Source organism: Silurus meridionalis, chromosome 18 (assembly GCF_014805685.1).
Source record: "Silurus meridionalis isolate SWU-2019-XX chromosome 18, ASM1480568v1, whole genome shotgun sequence".
Classification (NCBI taxonomy): Eukaryota; Metazoa; Chordata; class Actinopteri; order Siluriformes; family Siluridae; genus Silurus; species Silurus meridionalis.
In genome coordinates, this window is record NC_060901.1 from 15,040,879 (window position 1) to 15,063,681 (window position 22,803).

Consider the following 22,803-nt stretch of genomic DNA (forward strand, 5'->3'; position numbering starts at 1 on the left):
TGACCAAAATGGCAAATCTAATATTTCTTTGCAACCAATGACCTAATGGTCATAAACAAAAGCTCAGATCTCAGCAAGAGGTTTTGGAGTCCTTTGATAGTCCATAAACAGGAGGTGACTGTGGAACGGGAATACAATGAAGTCCTTACTCTGGGAATCCTCCAAGCAGCATATGGCACAAATTAAAGACATAGGGGGAAAAACAAGATAAAGCCAGAATTGTGCATTGCGCAAAATAACACTGGAGAAAGGCTTATGCAAATTTCACCAGAGGTAGATTGGGTCCTTCGTTGTAAATTAGCGTATATAGGTGTGTGTGTGTGTGTGTGGGTGTGGGTGTGTGTGTGTGTGTGTGTGTGTGTGTGTGTGTGTGTAAAAATGCAGAGGTTATATGTGTGGTATAGCTAAAGGGGAGAAAGACCTTTGTTACTTTGAGTTTATGTAACATAACTCAGTTTTACACAATAGATCCAGAGCCCAGGAATCGGAATATCAGAAAATTATCCCTGAGCAAAATTAAAGTAAAGATCAAAGTAAACTAAAAAATAAGAAAATATATTTAAAAAAAAAGATTTATTATTTATTACTTATTTCACATATATTTACATCCTTAGTGTACTCATTTACATGAGTTTTGCTGACTCTCTTACAAAAATTACAATGATCTTATTGATACAACTGAGCAGCTAAGCCTTTGTTTAGGGGCTTGGGAGTGGCAGCTTGTTCTACTTGGGATTTGAACTCACAACCTTCGGATCCAAAGACCAATCGAATGAAGAATATTATATAATACTAATGATATCAGCAGCTCAAGCAGTTTTTTACTGGACCCCTTTCCAACCTTGTCTATGTCTTGAAATCCTGTCTATGAAAATCACAGACACTAATGGAAACAAGACACACATCTTAACCATTTTGACCTCGTGTCCTATTGTGTTCTTGTTAAGAAGGTAAGAATGAAGATGTGCACATTCAAAGACCGATTTGCACTTGATTATTGCAGCTTGCGGTACTGTGAAGTTTTATTGCAAATGAATCGCTCAGTCTAAATCAGGAAATTAGAAATGCCATAGAATCATATACATCACGTAAAAATCTAATTTTTTTTTTTTAATTGGGAGATCATTGTATTAGGTATACAGATGTGAGTAATATGTAATTTCTTCCAATAACTTGTACTCAGGCAGTGACAGTGGTGACGAGGCCTATTCCTCGGCCTGCAGATCGACACCCAACCTGGACTGGTGTTGGGTTCGCCAAAGTACCTGAAAGAGAAACCCTGCAGTTTACCATTGACAACATTCCACAGTCTATGGATTATGACTTGTTGATCCGCTATGAACCTCAGGTGATGTAACATGCACAAAACCTACCTGTATCTACTTTTTTTTTGCAAAAACTTTTTAGAGAGATTTAATAAATTGTGATTACACTACATATATATATTATTTTCTGTTTCTATTCAAAACATATATAATTGTACAAAAATATAGATTAAGTACTATGACAGAGGGGGTGCTTAAGTGCATCTGTTCCTTAGGCTGATGTTGTGTGTGTGTGTGTGTGTGTGTGTGTGTGTGTGTGTAGTTACCTGAAGTGTGGGAGCAGGTGAGAGTAGATGTGACACAGCCTGCTTATCCTCTCACGCCTGCAAAATGTTTAGGTTCATTCTCTGACCATCAGACCATCTCACTTCCTCCTGGCTCCAGGTAGTGTGTGTGTGTGTGTGTTAAAAAGTATAATGTGTAAAGCGGTTCTTTGTTGCATACTGTAATGTGTGATGTTAAGGTATTTTATTACAGTATGATTTTGTTAATATTTTAGTCAGGCATTTGATCAATGGGACAAATTTCCATCATGTCTTAGTAGCTTTTTTCTCACTTTATTTTTAACGCGAGAAGCAGCATTGCATTGAAACAACATAAACCATTTGGGGGATCAGATTTTTTTCTGTAGTAAAATCATTTCACACATTCAACCTTCACCTGTGTGATTTTTTATTGTTATTTGCTAAATTTCAAATATCGACTGCTGAGCCAACTTTGCTGTGGTTAAATGAAGCCTGCATCTGTTTAATACTCAGTCCACCCATTTATCCAATATTATTATATTAATATATTAATTATATTAATTTCTCTGCTACATGAGCAAAACCGCTGGTTGGTCCCATAGTCTAAATATTAAATTTCATACAACATAATGTTAATCTGAAAGAGTTTAAATTAATATTTTATCCAGAACTTCAGTATTTGAAGTCATATTGTGAGCAATATTGAAATAGCAATACTGTTTAAATAAAATGTTAAATTAGAAACTAGAACAACTTGTCTATATTTCTATGTGCACCAGGGAACGCTTTAAACATTGTGTGTGTGTTTTTTAGGTATATGGTCTTGTCCAGGCCACTGTGTTTAGAAAAGGGCGAGAAATACACGGTGAAATTAAATCTGTCCCATTTCTCATCAAATGATTTTCATCACCAGCCACACATCTTGATTGACTCTGTAAGTAAATCTGACTTTTACACCACAGCTGCTCTTAAACTACACTATCTCCATTAATGACCCAATATTCTCAGTGTGAGGCGTATGAGCTTATAAAGCTTACTGTGCAAATAATGAATTATTATCGGGTATGTAAAATGTTATACAAACTTTTCTCTTATCCATGTAGAAGGACTGCAAATTGCCACACTAAGTCCAGTTTAAATATATATTTTTTAATACGTGTTATAATTCATAAGCCTTAGATATACCGGGGTTTTTTTTTTTTACTATTACTGTAGCAGTTACTGTGCACTTTATCATGCACATTTATATAAACTGAGCTTTGCCTTCTGAATTCTTTATAGATTGTGCTGTTGCCTGTTGTTCGAGATCTGGAAATGTTCTCAGGATCAGCTGACGGAGAGGCGGCGTGGGAAATGTTTCAGAAATACCGCTGTCTCGAGAACAGCAAGAGCGTCCAGAAATTACCCATGAACGACATCTGCAGAGGATACATCTTCAGCGCGTCAGCTCTGCTTCAACAGGGAGCTATGGGTCTGAACACACTCACATATACATCAACACTGAGAGCCATATATAGTTGATAGTATTACTAATTATTCACTAAAAGATTTTTAACAATTTTAATGAAAAATGTTGAATGAAAATGGTTAAAAAATATTCGGAAACAAAAGTTCAGAAACACCTCGTCTTTTGTGTTTTTTGAGAGACACATGCATGTTCTATTTGTATATATGCAATAAACCAGGTCATTCTATGATTTGAAGATTTACTTTGACCAAACAAACCTAAAAAATGTCCAGGTGTTGCGCTTTAGTTTCGTTGAAAAATCCTCCCTTAGCATGTATTACAGCTTTATACACCCTTTGCATCTGGAAAGAATAAAAATTCAAAGGGGTAAAGAATTTAGAAGGCAGTGGTTAGTGCATTTCTCCAAACATTCTGCTGCCATGCCTCTTGTAAAACTGCACTAGTTGGAGATTTCCTTGTGATCAAGTTCATCTTAGAGCAGTTCAATTGGATTTAGGTGCAGTGACTGGCCGTTCCATGATAGATAACACACCAGCCGACTGTTTGCTCTTTAAATAAGACTTACAGAGCTCAGATGTACACTACAGGTCATTGTCTTGTTTGTATAGTGGTCAGTTCCAATGAGCCGCAGCCTAGACAGAATTGCATAGTGGTGAAGTATGGAATGGTAGCCATGTTGGTTCAATATTAGTTTCACCTGGAATAAGTCTTAAACCTTCCCCGCTCCAAAACAATGCCAAATCATTAGGCTTCCACCTGCATGTTTCACTGTGGGGGTAAAGCAGTTTGTTAACACCTCCCTCCTGTTCTCCATCTTACGTTAAGTTCTTCTGTTAGGGCCAAAATTTAACTTTTGGACTTTCTTCCAATCATTCACTGCGTTTTTGCCTTTTACCTGGTTAGTTGCATAGAAACAAAAGGGAACATGCGTTTGTCTCAGAAACCACAAATGACATGCTTCTTTATGTCTTTGTCTCCCTTGCACTCAAATACATGCAGAATGTGAGTGTGACCTACTAGGCTCTAACAGTACGATGTGTGATCCTAATGGTGGCCAGTGCCTATGCAGGAAAAATGTGATAGGCAGGAAGTGTAACAGCTGCGCCCCAAGTACCTTCCAGCTGGAACCTTCAGGCTGCAGGCGTAAGTTTATACACACATCTCACACATACAGTACACTAATCATCCAGGTTCATTAAAGTCATTAAATAATCCTAGACAATTATAGACATCCTTGAAATCCAAGTAAACATCCTAGAAATGTTGTGTATTGTGTTGAACTGTTAATACCAATAATTTGTACTGACTGTCAAAATATTTCAGCCCTGCAGTAGAAAATAGGCAATTTTAGTATTTAATCCTAAAAACCTACAGTATGTATTACATGTATGTGCTAAGCGTGTTCCAAAATGAAAAAGAAATTTGGACTACCTAGACTTGTGTTTAATTTAAGTTGGGATGTGAAGCCTACAAAATGTGTAAAACAACTAAAAACCAATTTATAATAAGATTTATGATAGAATTATACCTATATAATATATTCCATTATTTATAATACATTTTTACCTTTATTTGGGGAAACAAGTATTCATAAACAATGTATTGCAAAGTGCAAATGTTCTCCACCATGAAATTATAGGATGATTAACATTCCAAGACATTCAAAGTATATATTAAATATTAAAATCATTTCTATTGCTTAATTCATATGTTCTGTTTGTATCAGTCATCTAATGTGTATTTGCGCACCCTCTATCCTTTTCAGCATGTGAGTGTGACCCACTGGGCTCAAAGAACCCTTTCTGCAATTCGACCACAGGCCAGTGCTTGTGTTTACCCGGTGTTTATGGACGTCAGTGTGCCCACTGTCTCCCCAGGCACTGGGGCTTCCCACACTGCCAACAATGCTTCTGTAATGGGCACGGGGAGCACTGTCACCCTCAAACAGGCCAGTGCTTAGAGTGCAGAGACCACACCACAGGAGACCAGTGTGAGAGGTACAATAAGTCTTTCTAAGAGTTTCACCTTCGTATCATATGAAAGCAAATCGACAAGACAAGATTTGTAATTTAGATTACTGTGAATCTGCTTTAACAAAGGTAGATATACCATTTTTATAGGTATAAAGGTAGATTATTAAGCATGATTTATTTTATGTGTACATTTATTGCATTTATCGAAATAACTAGGGTTTAAATTAAAGTGTCTCTTAAAGAAGTTAAAGCCACTACAGTAGTTTTAGCCATGGTTTTACTTTACTGAAGAGTCAAGAATTTGCTGCTTCGATAGGAGGGGCCTGGTTCGAGTAAGATTCGAATCTTTGCAGTGGTGATATGAAGAGGTGCTCAATGTCTGATTTCACATAGAACTACCAGTTTTCTCCCAAGAAGTGAATATACAGCCTATTGTAATAATAATGTTGTAAAAAAAATGTGTGAATAAATCTAACCCCGCCCCCTGTGGCAGATATAAATTTCACTTTTCATGATCCGTGTCCGACACAGGAGCATCTTAGCGGCAGGGATTTAGATATAAAAAATGTCTGCGACATTCTGTAAAGGTATATTCTCTTCTAATTTAATTCTGTAAATTACATTAGACACATCAAAACACACACACTCACACACAAACACATACAACTATGTAGATCCTTAGTTTGAGACACATCAAATTATTACAGTATGTTACTGTACGCGATATTCATTGTGTTTAACTAGCTTGCATATTAAAGCATGACTTAAGATTGTTTGTAATATTATCTCTATGGGAGTATGGGATTTGCCTTTCCCTGCTCAGAGGCTCAGTATTTTTTTAAAGAGGGAACTCTAGGAGATTAAGGAGGAAGGAAAATGGGGAATTAAGACTAATACTTTGTTCCCCAGTGCAGTTGTAGGTAAAAGCTGGCGCTTGTGATGAGCCCCAAAAAATTAAATAACCAGGAGAACGAAAATGTTACATCCTTCATAAGTTTAGAAACATTACATCAATTCTCTTAGATGAGGTGGGAGAACTGTTGATCCCAAGGATCAGTGATAGTGTAGCTCAGCACTTTTATTGTCATTTCAACCGTATATAGCTGACGCAGTACACAGTGAAATGAAAAAACATTACTCCAGAACCCTGGTGCTACATAAAACAACATAAAGCTACAGGGCTGCGAACTAGTAAGTGTCCCTGCCACATGAATTGCATCGTGTGCAACCTGTTGCAAACAGTGCAAGACAGACAGTGCAAAGACAACACAAGACAGTGCATGTAAAAGACAGTATGTGTAAAAAAGTACTGTGTACAGGAGTGAACATGTATTTAAACAAAAATGTAAACAACAATATGCAAAAAACAATAGCAGCAGTCAAGGAAAGATGTGCAAAAACAGCATGAAAACAGTTTGTAGTATTGGGGTGATATAATATGGGCATGGATGTGTGAAGTGAGTACGATTGTGTGTTTGAGTCCAGGTTGTACAGATCAGTCGCACATTCCAGTGTGTGCATGAGTTCTAGTTTAGTTCTGTGTTGAGAAGCCTGATGGATTGAGGGAAGAAACTGTCACACAGTCTGGATGTGACGGCCTGAATGCTTCGGAACCGCTTTCCTGATGGCAGGAGGGTGAAGAGTGTGTGTGAGGGGTGTGTGGGGTCATCCACAATGCTGTTGGCTTTGCGGATGCAGCGTGTGGTGCAAATGTCCATGATAGAGGGGAGAGAGACTTCTATGATATTCTCAGCCATCCTAACTGTCCTCTGTAGGGTCTTGCAATCCGAGACGGTGCAGTTCCCAAACCATGCAGCTGCTCAGGATTCTCTTAATGGTCCCTCTGTAGAACGTGGTCAGGATGGGGGAGGGAGATGAGCTTTCCTCAGCCTTCTCAGGAAGCAGAGACGCGGCTGGGCTTTCTTGGCAGGAGACAGTCGTCTTCTTCGGCATGGGAACGATGGTCGTCGTCTTGAGGCACGTAGGAACAACGGCGCTGTTTAGGGAGATGTTGAAGATGTCGGTGAAGACAGCCGCTAGCTCTTCTGCACATTCCCTGAGCACTTTTCCAAGAATGTTGTCTGGTCCAGCAGACTTCCCTTGGTTGACTCTGCATAGAGTTTTCCTCACTTCAGCTGTGGTTAGACAGGCTACCTGGTCACTGGGAGGAAGGGTGGTCTTTCACCACCATGTTGTTCTGCACCTCGAACCAGGCGTAGAACTTGTTCAGCACATCTGGGAGGGATGCCAGAATGTCACAAGCAGGTGAAGTTGGATGCCCTCCCACATGCGCCGGGTGTCTCCGCTGTCCTTGAAGTAGGGGTGGGAGAAAAAATCGATTCACCAAACTATCGCGATTCTTTTTAAAACGATTTTGAGATTGATTTGTTTACCTCAGAATCGATATATATTTAATTATTTAACTTTTCCAAAGAGGTGGTGGGAAGACGTTACCGCTTTTATTCCATCAGAGGGCGAAACGTATTTTGTTGTTGTCTGTGTTGCTCGACACCATCCCGAGCTGAATTTCGGGCTGAACACCAAACAACCAGCAGCATCTCAACAAACTCTGGATGTTACATTGAGTAAATTACCATGCACTTCGGAGAAGGCAAAACGCATCACAGAGTCGATTTCTCTTTTTATCTGCAAAGACATTCGACCTTATAGCGTTGTGGAAAATGCAGGTTTTCGAAATATGATCTATACTTTGGAGCCGAGGTACGTTATTCCATCGAGGAAGCTTTTCGCAGACACAGTCGTGCCTAAAATCTATGACCAGGTTGCGTCAGAAGTAAAAAACTGTTTAAGCAAAGCTCAACGAGTCGCACTTAGCTGTGATGCCTGGACATCGCGAGCTACGGAGTCCTATGTCACCCTGACAGCCCATCACATTACAGATGACTGGTATTTGTCGTCTCACGTGCTCCAAACCAGAGCCTTTCACGAGGGTCACACGGGGGCAAATCTTGCAGCGCTGCTTCGTTATGTAGCGATTGAATGGAACTTAACAGATAAAGACCCTGCTTTAGTTACAGACAATGCGTCTAATATGGTTATCGCTGCCTAATTAACCAGTTTTCTTCATATTAAGTGCTACGCACACACTCTCAATCTGGCCTCACAGCGCGCACTGAAGCTGCCCGCTGTCGCAAAGTTACTCGGACGAGTACGATACATCACTGGTCACTGCTGCAGGACTTTGCTTTGGAGGAAAACCAAAAGTTACTGGAGCGCCCTAAACACATTTTAGTTGTAGTCTAGGGTTTAAAATTTAAATACATCTAGTTCAGTTATAAATAAATTGTTCAGGAGCTTTTTTATTTATTGTTATGTATTGGAACACATTTGTGTTCACAGTTGCACATTTGAATATTATATTCAAGTTTTTGGTACTTGAAAGTTTTATGGTTCAAGGTTATTTATGCACTATGTATGTGTGTGCTCCTGAAATAAAAATGCAGAAAGATGTGATGCATTGTTTTTGTTAATATAACTCATATACAGTCTCTTTAAGGGTATGATCAAGTATTTGCCATTGTCTAATCTTTATTAAGCAAACAAAAATCACAATTTAAACAATGAATCGCAATAGCTACAGAATCGTAATATGTATTGAATCGGCACAAAAGTATCGGGATAGTATTGAATCGCCAGATTAGTGAATCGTCCCAGCCCTACCTTGTGAATTATCTTGGCGTAAGCACGCTTTGCCTCTCTGATGGCACGGGACAGTTTGGCTCTCACTGTCTTTAAGGCCGTCTTGTCCCCTGCTCTGAAGGCGGAGTCTCTTGGTTTTAGCAGTGCAGGCACCTTAGCGGTCATCCACGGCTTCTGGTTGGAGCGTGTGGTGATGGGCTTGGAGATGGTCACGTCATCAATGCACTTGCAGATGTAGCTGTGTTTTGTAGTTCACTAATGGTCTTGTAGAGTACGCCGAGCGCTTCCTTAGCATTAGCGCTAGGTGGAATGTACACTCCGAGCACAATAGTGTTGGTGAATTCCCTGGGTAAAAAAAAGGTCTACATCTTACAACCATAAACTCCAACAGCGATTAGCAGTTGGTGGAAACATGCATGCATGCATGAATTCTGTCGATCAGCCACGTCTCAGTGAACAAAAAAACCCCAGCAGTGTTTGTACTCACGCCGAGTAGCTGCTATCATGTTCCTATTGTGCTTGAATATGGAACAAGGAAGCTGACACTACCCTTCAATTTATGTCCTTAAAATATGTCCGTCACTTCACTTTCGTACAGCTTAATCTAGTTACCTCAATTCTCACATGATACTTCAGGGACTTAAACTAATTGTGAAAGCGTAGTTGTTATAGCACTCATGGTTATCCCATTAATATCCTTGTTATGATGTCCATAGGTGCAAGACTGGTTACCACGGCAATGCGTTAATAGGCAGCACTGACCGCTGTCGGCCCTGTATGTGTCCTGATGGCCCGGACAGTGGAAGACAGTTTGCAGACACCTGCTACCAAAACCCTACTTCACTCCAGCTTGTCTGTGTGTGCAGCCAAGGATACAAAGGTAAAAACTTTTCTAATAGGTTTCCACGATAAATTTAATTAGCAGAAGGTGTTTGGATGTTTAGTACTTTTCCTTAACTTGTAATTCTTATGCAAATTCCCTATGCAACAGTGTATAGTGTGTGAAGTAGAGTTGCATGAATGCATTAGCCTTAATTGGATTCTTCAATCACATTAGTCTCAAATACCTAATCTGCCTAGGGGCTGTTAACACAGGGGTTCCCAAACACCGAGCTGTGGAACATTCGTTTCAGGGACACACAGAAAGAATAAAACTTTTTAATTATTTCAATTTAATTTACCTTTGCAGTCTGCAGGGCATTTTTTTTTTTTCACACTTGCACTTATTTTGCATTATAGTGAGTTAAATTTTAATTATATGTGTAATAAAATTAATAATGAATACATACACCAAGCAGACATCATTGAGCCTTGCTCGCCCACGACCCTGTCACCGGTTCACCACAGTTCCTTCCTTGGAAAGCTTTTGATAGATACTGACCACTGCAGACCAGGAACAGCCCACAAGAGCTGTAGTTTTGGAGATGCTCTGACTTGGTTGTCTAGGCATCACAATTTGGCCTATTTCAAACTCACTCATATCCTTAACTTACACTTACTGCTTCTTACAAATCTTTCTTTGCGTATCCCAGCAATGATAGGAAGCTGGGGTTAGAGCGTAGGATCAGCCATGATACAGTGCCTTTAGAGCACAGAGGGTTAAGGGCCCTGCTTAGGGGCCCAAGAGTGGCAGCTTGGCAATACTGGGCAATACTGGGGCTTGAACCCCCCGGACTGTCTGATCAGTAATTAAGCTACCGCGTCGTAAATTTTAAGATAATCAGCAACTTGCTGTTAGTTAGTTTCCAAATGAGAACCCGCAAATTTTCTGAGCCGAATGATCCGGAACCACTTTCCTGATAGCAGGAGGGTGAAGAGTGTGTGTGACGGGTGTGTCATCCACAATGCTGTTGGCTGCAGTGTGTGGTGTAAATGTCCATGATGGAGGGGAGAGAGACTCCGAAGATCTTCTCGGCCATCCTCACTATTCTCTGTAGGGTCTTGCGATCCGAGACGGTGCAGTTCCCAAACCATGCAGCTGCTCAGGATTCTCTCCATGGTCCCGTTAATTATCTGAGATTGACTGTACAGTGGAATCTCATTTTTACAAGCAAAATTCGTTCCAGAAACATACTCGCAAACCCATAAGAAATAATAGAAATTCAGATAATTGGTTTCATACAAACAAAATGATTCATATAAAAATAGAAGTACAGTATACAGTAATAAAACTTTCTTTCGGCTTCTCCCGTTAGGGGTCACCACAGCGGATCCTCCGCACGTTTGATTTGGCGCATGTTTTACGCTGGATGCCCTTCCTAACGCAACCCTCCCCAATTTATCCGGGCTTGGGACCGGCACTGAGAGTGGCTGGGGATGTTCCCTGACCGGGGATCGAACACGGGTCGCAGCAGTGAGAGCGCTGCATCTTAACCACTAGACCACCAGGGGACCTACAGTATACAGTAATACAGTATAATAAAACATCACTTTTCACTTCTATACTTAAGTAAAGTTATTGTATTACTGTATACTGTAACAATAATAATCTTAAATAAAAACAAATAAACATGATGTTTTCTGTACCTTTGAGAAGAGTTCAGGCTGGTATGAGGGAGAGGAGATAAGTAGGAGAATGGTTATTGCTTGGAAGGAGAATCTCCTAATGTCGGAAAGATTTTAACCCGAATAACTGGCTTCACTTAATTTATGCTATTTTAAGCTTTGCGCCTGACGCGTGATTGCTTTCCGTCGAAAACACGTTCTCGTTCGATGCTCGTATATCGGATTTTCGCTCGAAATCCAATGCAAATTTCAACAATTTTTGCTTGTATAACATTACTAACAAACCGAGGTTCTACTGTACCCATATCAATAGAATGTTTGTTTTCCACAAGGGAGATCAAACTAAAAAATCTGGCAGCATGTTTAGCCCAAATCGAATCCATTTGGGTGGGACACATGCCATGTACGAATGGTCTCCAGAGCTCTGTGTAAAGCAGTGGGTTTTCTATTCAATTCATTTTTATTTTTATAGCAAATACTTTTCTACTGAAAGTGAATTTTTGCAGACCAGCTGAGGCTGCATAAATATGAAATGTGAGTCATGACGTTTTTTTTATCCGCACACATGAGTCATGGCTTTTTTTTTATCTGCACAGTTCTGTGTATTCTAGAACTCTAGAAAGTGCTGTGTTTTGAAATCACAGAAAAACAGCAGTTTTTAAAATACTCAAACCAGCCTTTCTGGCATTAGCATCTGCAATCCACTTCAATAGGAATGCATGCAAACCTGTGCATTGCACCATGTATATATGTTTGTTGTTGTGTGTGTGTGTGTGTGTGTGTGTGTGTGTGTGTGTGTATTGATACTCAAACTTAAATGCATTGCATAAAAATATACATCTTGAATTTATTGTTTCTATGTCTAAATGTTTCGCACTTAAAGATAATTAAGATGCTCATACTTTACAAATAGTGTCAAATTGTAATAATGCTCTTTCTCTCCTAAGGACCAAGGTGTGAGGACTGTGCACCTGGTTACTATGGCAACCCACAGGTGTCAGGCGGACGGTGCCACCCATGCCAGTGTAATGGCAACATAAACATGCACGATCCGTTGTCCTGTGATGCCCGCACAGGGATCTGTCTCAGATGCCTGCATAACACTGAAGGCCAGGCGTGTCAGCATTGTCGCCGTGGTTACTATGGAGATGCTAGCACCCAGAACTGCCAGAGTAAGTGTGTGTGTGCGTGTGTGTGTGTGTGTATGTGTGTGTGCGTGTGCATGTGTGCGTGCGTGCGTGCGTGTGCGTGTGTGTGTGTGCGCGGGCGTGTGTGTGTGTGTTTGTGTGTCTCAATATGTATAAAGACATACTTTTCATCTAACTGTATAATTCCATTTCAATTCTCATTTTTCTAAATTTAGCTAAATTTTGTTGAATTGTTGTACATTGCTCAGACTATAGTATAAACCAGCCGTCTCCAACTGTACATCACAAGCCAGTTATTTTTCTGAAAATGTTCGTGCTGATTAATATATGTACTCATGGGACAATAATATAAAAATGAAACTTGTATATATTTTGGTGTAATCAATGTGCAGCTGGTATAGCAGTACAGATTTACTGTCCTATGAAAATAACTCAACATACAGCTATTATGTCTAAATAACTGGCAACAAAAGTAAGCACACCCTAAGTGATAACAGCTGTATGTCATGTAAACATGCAAAGCCAAGTGTCCTCTTCATCATGTTCATGTTTTGTCTGCTTGACAGGACCATACAAATTTGTGTATCTTGTATTAGTGCAGTTAAAATTTTTTCAAAAAAGTTATTTCATACTGACCACTGGATGTTCAATATGATGCCTCATGGCAAAGACTCTCTGAGGATTCGATAATTAGAATTGTTGTGGTAACACCTTGAAACCTTGAGTTACAGTTTAGTGGCCAGGGTCATACAGAGGTTTTCCAAAATGGGTTTCACTCAGAACAGGCCTCGCGAGGGTAAATCAAAGAAGTTGAGTCCTCCTGCTGTGTGTCAGATGCAAAAGCTGCTTTAATAAAAGATGCATGAGTGCTGCCAGCATTGCTTTAGAGGTTGCAGAAGCAGAGGAGTACCAAGAAAACTGTGTCTTGCCTACAGTCAAGCATGGTGGTAGTAGCATCATGGTCTGTATCTGCATGAGTGCTGCTGGTACTGGGGAGCTGCGGTTCATTTAAGGAAACATAGATTCCAACATGTACTGTGATATTCTGAAGTCTTCCTTTCAGAAAGTGGGTCAAACAGCAGTTTTTCAAGATGAAAACAACCCCAAACACACCACCAAGATTACAACTGCCTTGTTGAGGAAGCTGAAGGTGATGGCGTGGGCCAAGTATGTCTCGAGACCAGAACCCTATTGAGCACCTGTGGGGCATCCTCAAGAAGCAGGATGAGAAGCACCATGTGTCTAACATCCAGCAGCTCAATGATGTCATTATGGAGGAGTGGAAGAGGATCCCAGCAACAACCTATGAATTCGATGTCCAGGAGTATTAAGGCAATGCTGGATAAAAATGACGCTCACACAAAATATTGACACTTAGGTTACAATTTTGACATGTTCACTAAAGAGCGCACTCACTTTTATGCCAGTTATTTCAACAATAAAGGATGCATGTTGAATTATATATAGGACAGAAAATCTATAGTGCTAAAAAAGCTGCACAGACTACTCTATAGTATATCCAAGTTTAATTTCTATAGTATTGTCCCTTAAAGACATATAATAAAATGGTTGCTGAAATGTGAGTGGTGTACTCTGAGTCTGAGACGTATATATGTGAGACTGTGTTCATAAACACCTTACTGTTTTTTAAGTGGAAACACTTTTATGGTTTTTGAGAGAATGTTTTCTTTTGTTTCTATGCAACAAACTTAAACACAGTAAAAAGTGAACACAGTGAAACATAGTGTAGCTCCCCCCAGTAATTTCACGAGCACAAGGATTCTCTGATGACAGGCTATTTATTGACTGCTTCCAACTTAGGATGCCTTAGGATGCCGTGAGAATTCATTGGCTGCTTATTCCTAAAGGAGAACTTAATCTTGCATCTGCTGTCCTTTTTAACTCCAGATGAATAAAATATAAACATTTAAATGTGAAAACGCTTCATCTTTCCATGTGGTGCAGACATCTTTTCTACCTGAGTCGCTCTGAGCCTTTCATAATAAAGGTCTCTATTCAAACAACTCTGGTTAAGCAGTTTCAAAATGAAAAGTTCTTTAACAAAATATTAATAAAAAATTATTAAATAGGTATGAAATATAAACTGACTTCTCTGACAGTTACACATAGACCTCCAGAAACATGGACCAGACAGAATTGCATGGTGGTGTTCAGTCCATGTTGGTTCAGTTTTCCTTTGACCAACATGGACTGAACACCACCATGCAATTCTGTCTGCACTGCGGCTCATTGGAACTGACTTCAGCTGAATGTTTGGAGAAACGAACTGTCCGGGATGCCGAGAGTGTGCAAAGCTGTAATCCATGCTAAGAGATTTTTTTTTTTTTAATGAAAATAAAGTGGAAGATCTAAACATTTATATATTTGTTTGTTCAAAGTAAATCTTCATACTGTCACATTACCTAGTTTGTTGAATAGAAACAAAATTGAATTGTATGGGTATCTCAAAAACAATAAAAGACTAGGTTTTTCCAAACTTTTGACAGGCTCTGTATACAGGCAGTATTTTTACAGCTCAGATCAGAATTTACATGAAATCGTCACATTGCATCTGCGTAGCAACTGCATGCAACAATTAACCAAATATATTATTTTACCTATTTCAAGCATGCAAATGATGTTTTCTGAAACTGCATTTTCCCCAAAATGTCTTGCAACCCTTCCTGGCTAACAACTAGGTTGCGATTTGGTGGTTGGGGACCTCTGCTATTGACCTTTATTTTCCAACCATGTATTGTTTTTTGGCTGTATTGTTCACGTCCATGTTATGGGCAGCTGTAACATATTATGTTTTTATCTTTATTTTGTCTGTGTGTGTCTTTTTAGGGTGCATGTGCCAGCCTTTGGGTACTGACAGTTCCAGGTGTGTAGACGGTGAGTGTCAGTGTAACCAGGTGAGTGGGCAGTGCCCATGCTTACCCAATGTAGAGGGTCTGCACTGTGACCACTGTGCCCCTAACACCTGGAACTTCAACAGTGAAGAAGGCTGCCAGTCATGCCAGTGTCATCCCACACACTCTTATAGCCAGTCCTGCGATGTAGTGAGTACATACACCCACACACACACACAAGCACACACACCTTCAAAATAGGGATATAAATAAATACTTGTACCTTATTTTTAGTAACGCCGTGATCAGGATTCAGTGGTTTATATGATGCTGATTGTTTATATTTTGGCTAGAACCAAATTTATTGTAAATGCTGATGGTCTCCGAGTTACGATGGTTTGATTTACAATTTTATGATCTTACGATGGCGATAGCGATACAACAATATTGCAAACCGCTGCTCGTCCACGAGTACAATGCTACATGTATATTCACTGTATAATTTATGCAGCACAGTACTGTAAAATGCTCTGTTTTACTATATTATGTACTGTAATTTAAATTATTTACAAGGTACTGTATACTACCCCATAACTCGGGAACTACCTGTACATATCACAGGTATAAACAAAAATAATAACAAATGGGATTAAAAAAAAGAACTATCGCAAATAGAGGTCGACTGATTCATTGGTTTTGCCGAATAATCACTACAGGCAGTTGATTGCTGGAACTATCAGCTATCTCGCAATTCTGACTTTTTTTCTCAGTATTCTCACATCTTACATTAACGTAAAAGCAGTGGCTCAGTGTCAGTCCTGGGGTTTTTATCTCACTACCTCAGCAAAACCTCACAATCAATGGCTGTGTTCCCACTGGGTGGGAAATACGACTCAATTCCTCTCTCCCTGTTGACTCACAGACTCGCCAGTTCAGTGCAAGGTCATACTCCAGGTTTCTTGTTTGGCCAGGATCATTTTGTTAACTACATACTTTTTGGCCAATGATGTGCATACTGAAAATGTTAACTTTGCTCCTTAGGTGTCCGGTCAGTGTGTCTGTATGCCAGGATTTGGTGGTAGGACCTGTGATGAGTGTAGGCCTCTGTTCTGGGGTGATCCAGAAGTCAGGTGTCATGGTGAGTTTTAAATGTGATTGAATGCTCTCCGTCTGTTTACCTGGCTGTATATCTGTCATCAATTTTTTTATCTGTATCAGCAAAACTGGAGACATTTAGACCTAGAATTATAGTTTTGCACTTTTTGTCTTTTGCTTATTAAAAAGTCTTATAACTACAAATACAGTTCACATTTGTAACCATACACCCAATGTACAGTAGAATCAACTGTTAATGCAGTAAACCTAAAGGTTCAATATTTTTATTTTTTATGTGAAATTAGTACAAATAATACTAAATGATGTATAAGTAGAATATGTAGAAATGCCACAGACATTTGGTTTAAGCTATAGCCTTACTATGAGTGTATTAAATAGCTGAGAAAACCTGTTTGTAAGCCCGGATTCATGTCATGAAGATGTCGTTTGTACAATACCAATTCTAAAAAAGTTAGGACGCCATGTCACATGTAAAAAAAAAAACAGAATGCAATGATCTCAAAAAAACTAATTTTATTCACAATACAAGATAGAAAGCATATCAAATGTTTAAACTGAGTACTATTTTAAAGAAAAATAAGGTAATTTTGTTAAAAGGTATATATAGGTTTTAGAGCAACAAATGCTTCCATCCAGTAACTGCCCTTTTCAGGCAAAGGCCTTACATACTTGAGGAAGACAATGCTAACTGCATACTGCATCTATTATAATAGCATTCAGCAAATTCAGCAAATATTAATATATTAATATTAATATTAATATAAAAATAGTCTTCTCAGTTCCCAGATATATACGGATAGAAGTTGTGATGCTACACAGTGGTAAACATGCGCCTTTTCCAACTTTATTAGGACCTATTGCGGGCATCAAATTGACAATGACCTTATGTTTTCTTTGAAATGGTATGTATTATCCGTGTAAACATTTGATATGCTTTATTTTTATTTATTTTATTGGATGGGCATCTTGTCAGTCATTTTCTAAACATTCCACAACACCCCTTTACTCTGCCTCAAATCAGCAAGCTCCCAGTGCAGCCAAAAAATATTTACTCAATAAACTAAATAAAAACCAGAGTAAATATTGGAAGTGCTTTTTCAGGATGGATTAGTTAATTGGTTAAGGTTTTACATAACAAATCAGGTCAATTTTTTTGTAGCTGGTGATTTCCTTACAGATCTTTATGAAGATTTTTGTGTTTACAGAGCTTTACTTGCTTTTCAATCAGCCTGAATGTTCAAGTGCATTTGTTAAGTTATTCAGTAAAAAGTGAATAACTGGAATACTTTATTAATGCTAACTCTAGTTAAACCACTATTGGTTCTGTGGGCGTTAATTTAGATATTTTTTAGAGGCCTTTACAGTTTTTGACAAACCATACCTAATTCACCTTGAAATTTATATGAACATCTCGAGCAAAATGCTTTATAAATATGCATAGTCAATGCAGGATTACACTCCACAGCAGCATTTTGCTCATGTGGTGAATAAACTTATGAAAAGACAAGAAAAGTTTCCATATTTAAGTAAAAGTCATTTAAAGCAAATTCAATTTATATTTAGCTTACATGTTACTGTGTTTCTGGGCAGTAATGGTCCTCCTCTTATTCATCTTTTTTTCCTCACACACACACACACACACACACACACACACACACACACACACACACACACAGACCAAAACATTCAGAAACATACACAATGTCTGGCCATGCTTCATCTGAAAACTAGAAGAATTCAGCTCAGAGATTCCAGCTCAAATTTTCCCACCATAACAGCTGTTAAAACAAACACATGCACACACACACACACACACACACACACACACACACACACACACACACACACACACAAGCATACCTCTTTCGCTCCTCTATCATGTGCACATTGTAACAATCAAAGAAAAAAAAATTACATTACAGCAAACTGACTCAGCTGTGAACCACCACAAGATACACACATATAAACACACACACAAACACACACATAAACACACACATTAACAAACTCTGGTCAGCCTATTAACTTATTTGTGTGTGTGTGTGTGTGTGTGTGTGTGTGTGTGTGTGTGTGTGTGTGTGTGTGTGTGTGTGTGTGCGCGCTCGTGTTCCAGCATGCGACTGTGACCCCAAAGGCACCGCTACACCACAGTGTAACAAAACGTCGGGAGCATGTGTGTGTGTCGAGGGTGTGGGCGGACCCCGGTGTGACTCATGTGGGCGGGGCTATGTGGGAACCTTCCCAGACTGCCAGCCATGTCATCAGTGCTTCCGTGAATGGGATGTCACGGTGGGAGAGCTGACCAATCAGACGCAGCAGTTAGTGGACACGGTGGAACAACTGAAAGTTACAGGTGTGACAGCAGCCTATCAGGAGACAATAGACAGCCTGGAAGGCGGAGCCAAGCAAATCACTCAGATACTAGAGGATGATAAGGCTCAGAAAACTCTTAGACACTCTCAAGAGCTTCTGCAGCAGGCCAAGTATGCACATACACACACACACACACACACACACACACACACACACACACACACTGCAATATGTTTATTGCATAATGTTAAGGCAGGCATATTTTACTGCATTGCATTTTGACCTTTAAAAGAGCCTTCATATTACCTTGTGTGTAATAAATTTAACATGTGTAAATCTAAATGATAAATTTATAAATCAGTCCACATAAATTTAACAGTAATGAACGAGCCACTGGGGATACTGTTAACGAAAAGTTGTTTGTGTCTAAGTTCAGAAGATTTTTCAAAACTGACATCAATAAAACAAAGTGTATCAGATATTTTTGTATTTGATATGTGGGTAAGAATGTTTTTTTTCTTTTTTAAACAAAAAATGTTCTCATTATTTTTTACTTTAATGTACGCTAGACTATATCCTGGTTAGATATTAACTACATATTATGCTGTATGTACTATAACCCAGACAGAAAGAAATCTAAATTTTGCTGAGGAAAGTCTATTCCATTACATTGTTTATTCACTTCTGCTAAAGTTCTTCATCTCTATCTCCACCGTCTTGTAAAACATTGCTCTGTGTTACTCTTAGGAGCATCATGACTGATCTGGAACCCTCTCTGAACCATTCAGAGGTGGATGTAAAGCAGACCGCTGAGGAACATCGCAGGGTTGCAAAGGAGCTTATTACGCTCAGTGTGGATATTCAGAAGCAACAAGAAAGCTTTAATAACACACAGCAACAGGTGCTGCGCATCAAACACTCCGACGCAGTGGGTACGAACAAGCTTTCTGTTTGCCTTTTGTTTCACTTTGCTGTAACTACTGTTTTTTGGACGATGAAAAGCATTCCTGAGTTTAAAAATAGAAATATGCACTATATTGCCAAAAGTATTTACTTACTCATCCAAATCATTGAATTCAGGTGTTCCAAACCAATCACTTGGTTACAGGTATATAAGATCAAGCACCTGGGCATGCAGACCACTTCTACAAACATTTGTGAAAGAATGGGTCGCTCTCAGGAGGATGCCACTTGTGCAACAAGTCCAGTTGTGAAATTTCCTCGCTACTAAATATTCCACAGTCAACTGTTCGTGGTATTATAACAAAGTGGAAGAGATTGGGAACAACAGCAACTCAGCCACTAAGCGTTAGGCCACGTAAAATCCCAAAGCGGTTCAGCGGATGCTAAGACGCAGAGTGCACAGAGGTCACCAACTTTCTGCAGAGTCAATAGCTACAGACCTCCAAACTTCTGTGGCCTTCAGATTAGCTCAAGAACAGTGCATAGAGAGCTTCATGGAATGGGTTTCCATGGTCAAGCACCTGCATCCAAGCCTTACATCACCAAGTGCAATGCAAAGCATCGGATGCGGTGGTGTAAAGCACGCCGCCACTAGACTCTAGAGCTGTGTTCTCTGGAGTGACGAATCACGTGTTACTGTCTGGCAATCCGATAGACGAGTCTGGGTTTGGCCATTGCCAGGAGAACAGTACTTGTCTGACTGAATACTTTTGGCAATAAAGTGTATGTGTACTGTTGATAGGTATCCTTTTCCACCTTTTGCTAGCATTCCTATTTTACTCATTTTCCGTTGGGAATGTCAAAAATAAATATATGGTGTGAAAGAGATTGTACCTTGATTAAATAATTACCAGGTATAGTAGCCAATCCAGTTTTATCTGCTTCTAAGTAAAGATTGTAATGTTGCAGAAAGTTAAGGCATTAAAGTGAAATATTTTTCTTTGAAATGTAGTGGTGTAAAAGGTTAAAGTCTACAAAAGTGGAAATACCAGTGGTGGACTCCAATAATTACAGGTAGTCGTCGACTTACGACCATTCGACTTTACGACCACACTCGCTAGCCGCGGCGTACGACAGTGCGTACCAGCTTCCAGCATAATTTCACAGTACTGTACATATAGCCTACTCTACTTATGACCAAATCGTGTAACGAGTGTCATACACCGCAGCTATGCCGCTAGCCGTGGCGTACGACAGTGCGTACCAGCTTCCGGCATCATTTCACAGTACTGTACATATAGCCTACTCTACTTACGACCCAATCGTGGTCGTAATTCGACGACTTCCTGTACTCCAATAGAAGAAGGTTAAATTTCACTTTTACATTTCTGTCAGCAAAAGTACAAAAACACTCATAATACTCCAGAGTATCCAGAGTCCAGAGGATTTGGCATCCATGGTTTTCAAAAAGAATTTCACATATTGATTCATCTGTCCACAGAACAGTCATGATCTCTGGAGGTGTTCCTTAGTACATCTTCAATTTGTAGAAGCAGTTTTTCCCTGATTAATGAATCTGTACCAACATTTACAACTGGGAAACTCAGATTTGTTTCTGTAAGATACACTTTTTATACACCTGTTGCCAACTAATATAATTAGTTGGAAAATGTTCTTCTAGATGTTTCTCTTAATAACACTCACTTTTCCAGTCATTTGTTGCCCCTGTCCCAATTTTTTTGATGCGTTAAAACCATCAAATTCAAAATTACTTTTTTTACTTTTCAAAATAGTACATTATCAAATAAATTTTATATTTTCTTTGTTCTATTGTGAATAAAATATGGGTTTATGAGATTTGTTTACATTTTATTCCAACTTTTTTGGAATTGGGGTAACTCTTCCAATTAGTGAGGAAGGCCATGTTTTTCTGACATGTAGTATAGTAAAAATATATGAATAATTAAAATGTAGTGAAGAAAAATAAAATACTTGAAAGATGTATTTCAGAAAATTAATGAAGTAAACATTCTTTGTTTCTTTTACCCCGTGACTCTGATGTAGATAATATGGTGTATATAATAATCCCATTGTTTTTGCATTAGACCCTAAATGTGATAATAACATGTGACCTGCGTGGTTTACAGGTGCAGTAGACAGTATTAGGGAATATTACCAGGAGACAGTAGAGGCAGAAAGTCAAGTCAATCGGACCACCACAGGTTCACACAGCCATTTGGAGCAGTCAGCGAGTCGACGGAAAGCCACGGAGGTCAGACTGAAAGCCGAGGAGGGAGAGTTTGATCAGAAGCAACGATTGGACACTCAGATACTGAACACACTAAACCAGGATCTGGAGCGAGATGAGCTTTCACAACTTAGTGAGAAGGTAAACCAAGCTGGGAATTTTTATTATATAAAAAATTGTTGCAGTTAAAAAATATTTATTTTTTGACACGAGAGTTAAGGATGAGCTTGGCATAAATTTAGGTGATTGACCCATCAGCTTCTTCATGTCACATGACATCTCATTGATCACTCTGTTCCTTGCCAACCCCAACTAGCACCTGTACTTTAAATTTCACCTTGAACTGTAGAGTTTTTTCATGTTTGTCCTCCATGATTGTTCTTCTTTTTTTTAATGGTCTTTTGCAAAGGTTTCATGATTATAGTTCATTGTTTCTTTTTGTTTCTATTACTTAATTATCTTTGCATTGTAAATTAAAGGAGTATCTGCACTTATATCTTCTTCTCGCTCCTCACATGACCGTCATTGGTGAAATGTACGACTCAATAGGCCGAGCTCTCTCTCTCTCTTTTTGTGAAGGTGTGTGGTGGAAAGTGGAGTCCAAACGGCTGTGGAGAATGTGGAGGTTTGGGGTGTGTGACTGAGGATGGAAAACATCAGTGTGGAGGACAGGACTGTAAAGGTGTGCTTACCCAAACCAACAATGCATGGAAAAAAGCTAAAGACCTGGACAAGGACATCATGGACTCACTAAAAGAAGTGGAAAAGCTCCAGAGGATGGTGTGTCATAACCACAGTACAAATCTGGTGTTATAAAGAAATAACCTGAGTGATTGGATGATTTTTATACTCTGTTCACGTTCATTTGATGCAGGTTTCTACTGCTCAAGGACGTGCAGAAGAGAGTAAAAGCAGCGCACAGGAGATCCAGGAGAAAGCCAATAAGAACAAAGCAAAAGTTGAGCAGACCAATCAGGAGCTGCGAGAGCTCATTCAGCAAATAAGAGACTTTCTTACAAGTGAGCACACTCTTAATCACACACGTGC

The 22,803-nt window shown here is 39.3% G+C and overlaps 1 protein-coding gene across 1 annotated transcript in view; it reads left to right on the forward strand.

Moving 5' to 3' along the window:
- Positions 1–22,803, forward strand: part of lamb1b (laminin, beta 1b) — a 49,558-nt gene that overhangs the window by 21,759 nt on the left and 4,996 nt on the right. Inside the window, exons 14-28 of the mRNA XM_046873368.1 lie at positions 1,184–1,348; positions 1,588–1,709; positions 2,384–2,504; positions 2,852–3,041; positions 4,038–4,181; positions 4,804–5,035; positions 9,388–9,551; positions 12,124–12,348; positions 15,172–15,386; positions 16,218–16,314; positions 18,406–18,775; positions 19,353–19,537; positions 21,656–21,897; positions 22,336–22,536; positions 22,631–22,775. Of these exons, the coding sequence (XP_046729324.1) occupies positions 1,184–1,348; positions 1,588–1,709; positions 2,384–2,504; positions 2,852–3,041; positions 4,038–4,181; positions 4,804–5,035; positions 9,388–9,551; positions 12,124–12,348; positions 15,172–15,386; positions 16,218–16,314; positions 18,406–18,775; positions 19,353–19,537; positions 21,656–21,897; positions 22,336–22,536; positions 22,631–22,775 (2,818 nt within the window). The remainder of the gene's footprint in view (positions 1–1,183; positions 1,349–1,587; positions 1,710–2,383; positions 2,505–2,851; positions 3,042–4,037; positions 4,182–4,803; positions 5,036–9,387; positions 9,552–12,123; positions 12,349–15,171; positions 15,387–16,217; positions 16,315–18,405; positions 18,776–19,352; positions 19,538–21,655; positions 21,898–22,335; positions 22,537–22,630; positions 22,776–22,803) is intronic.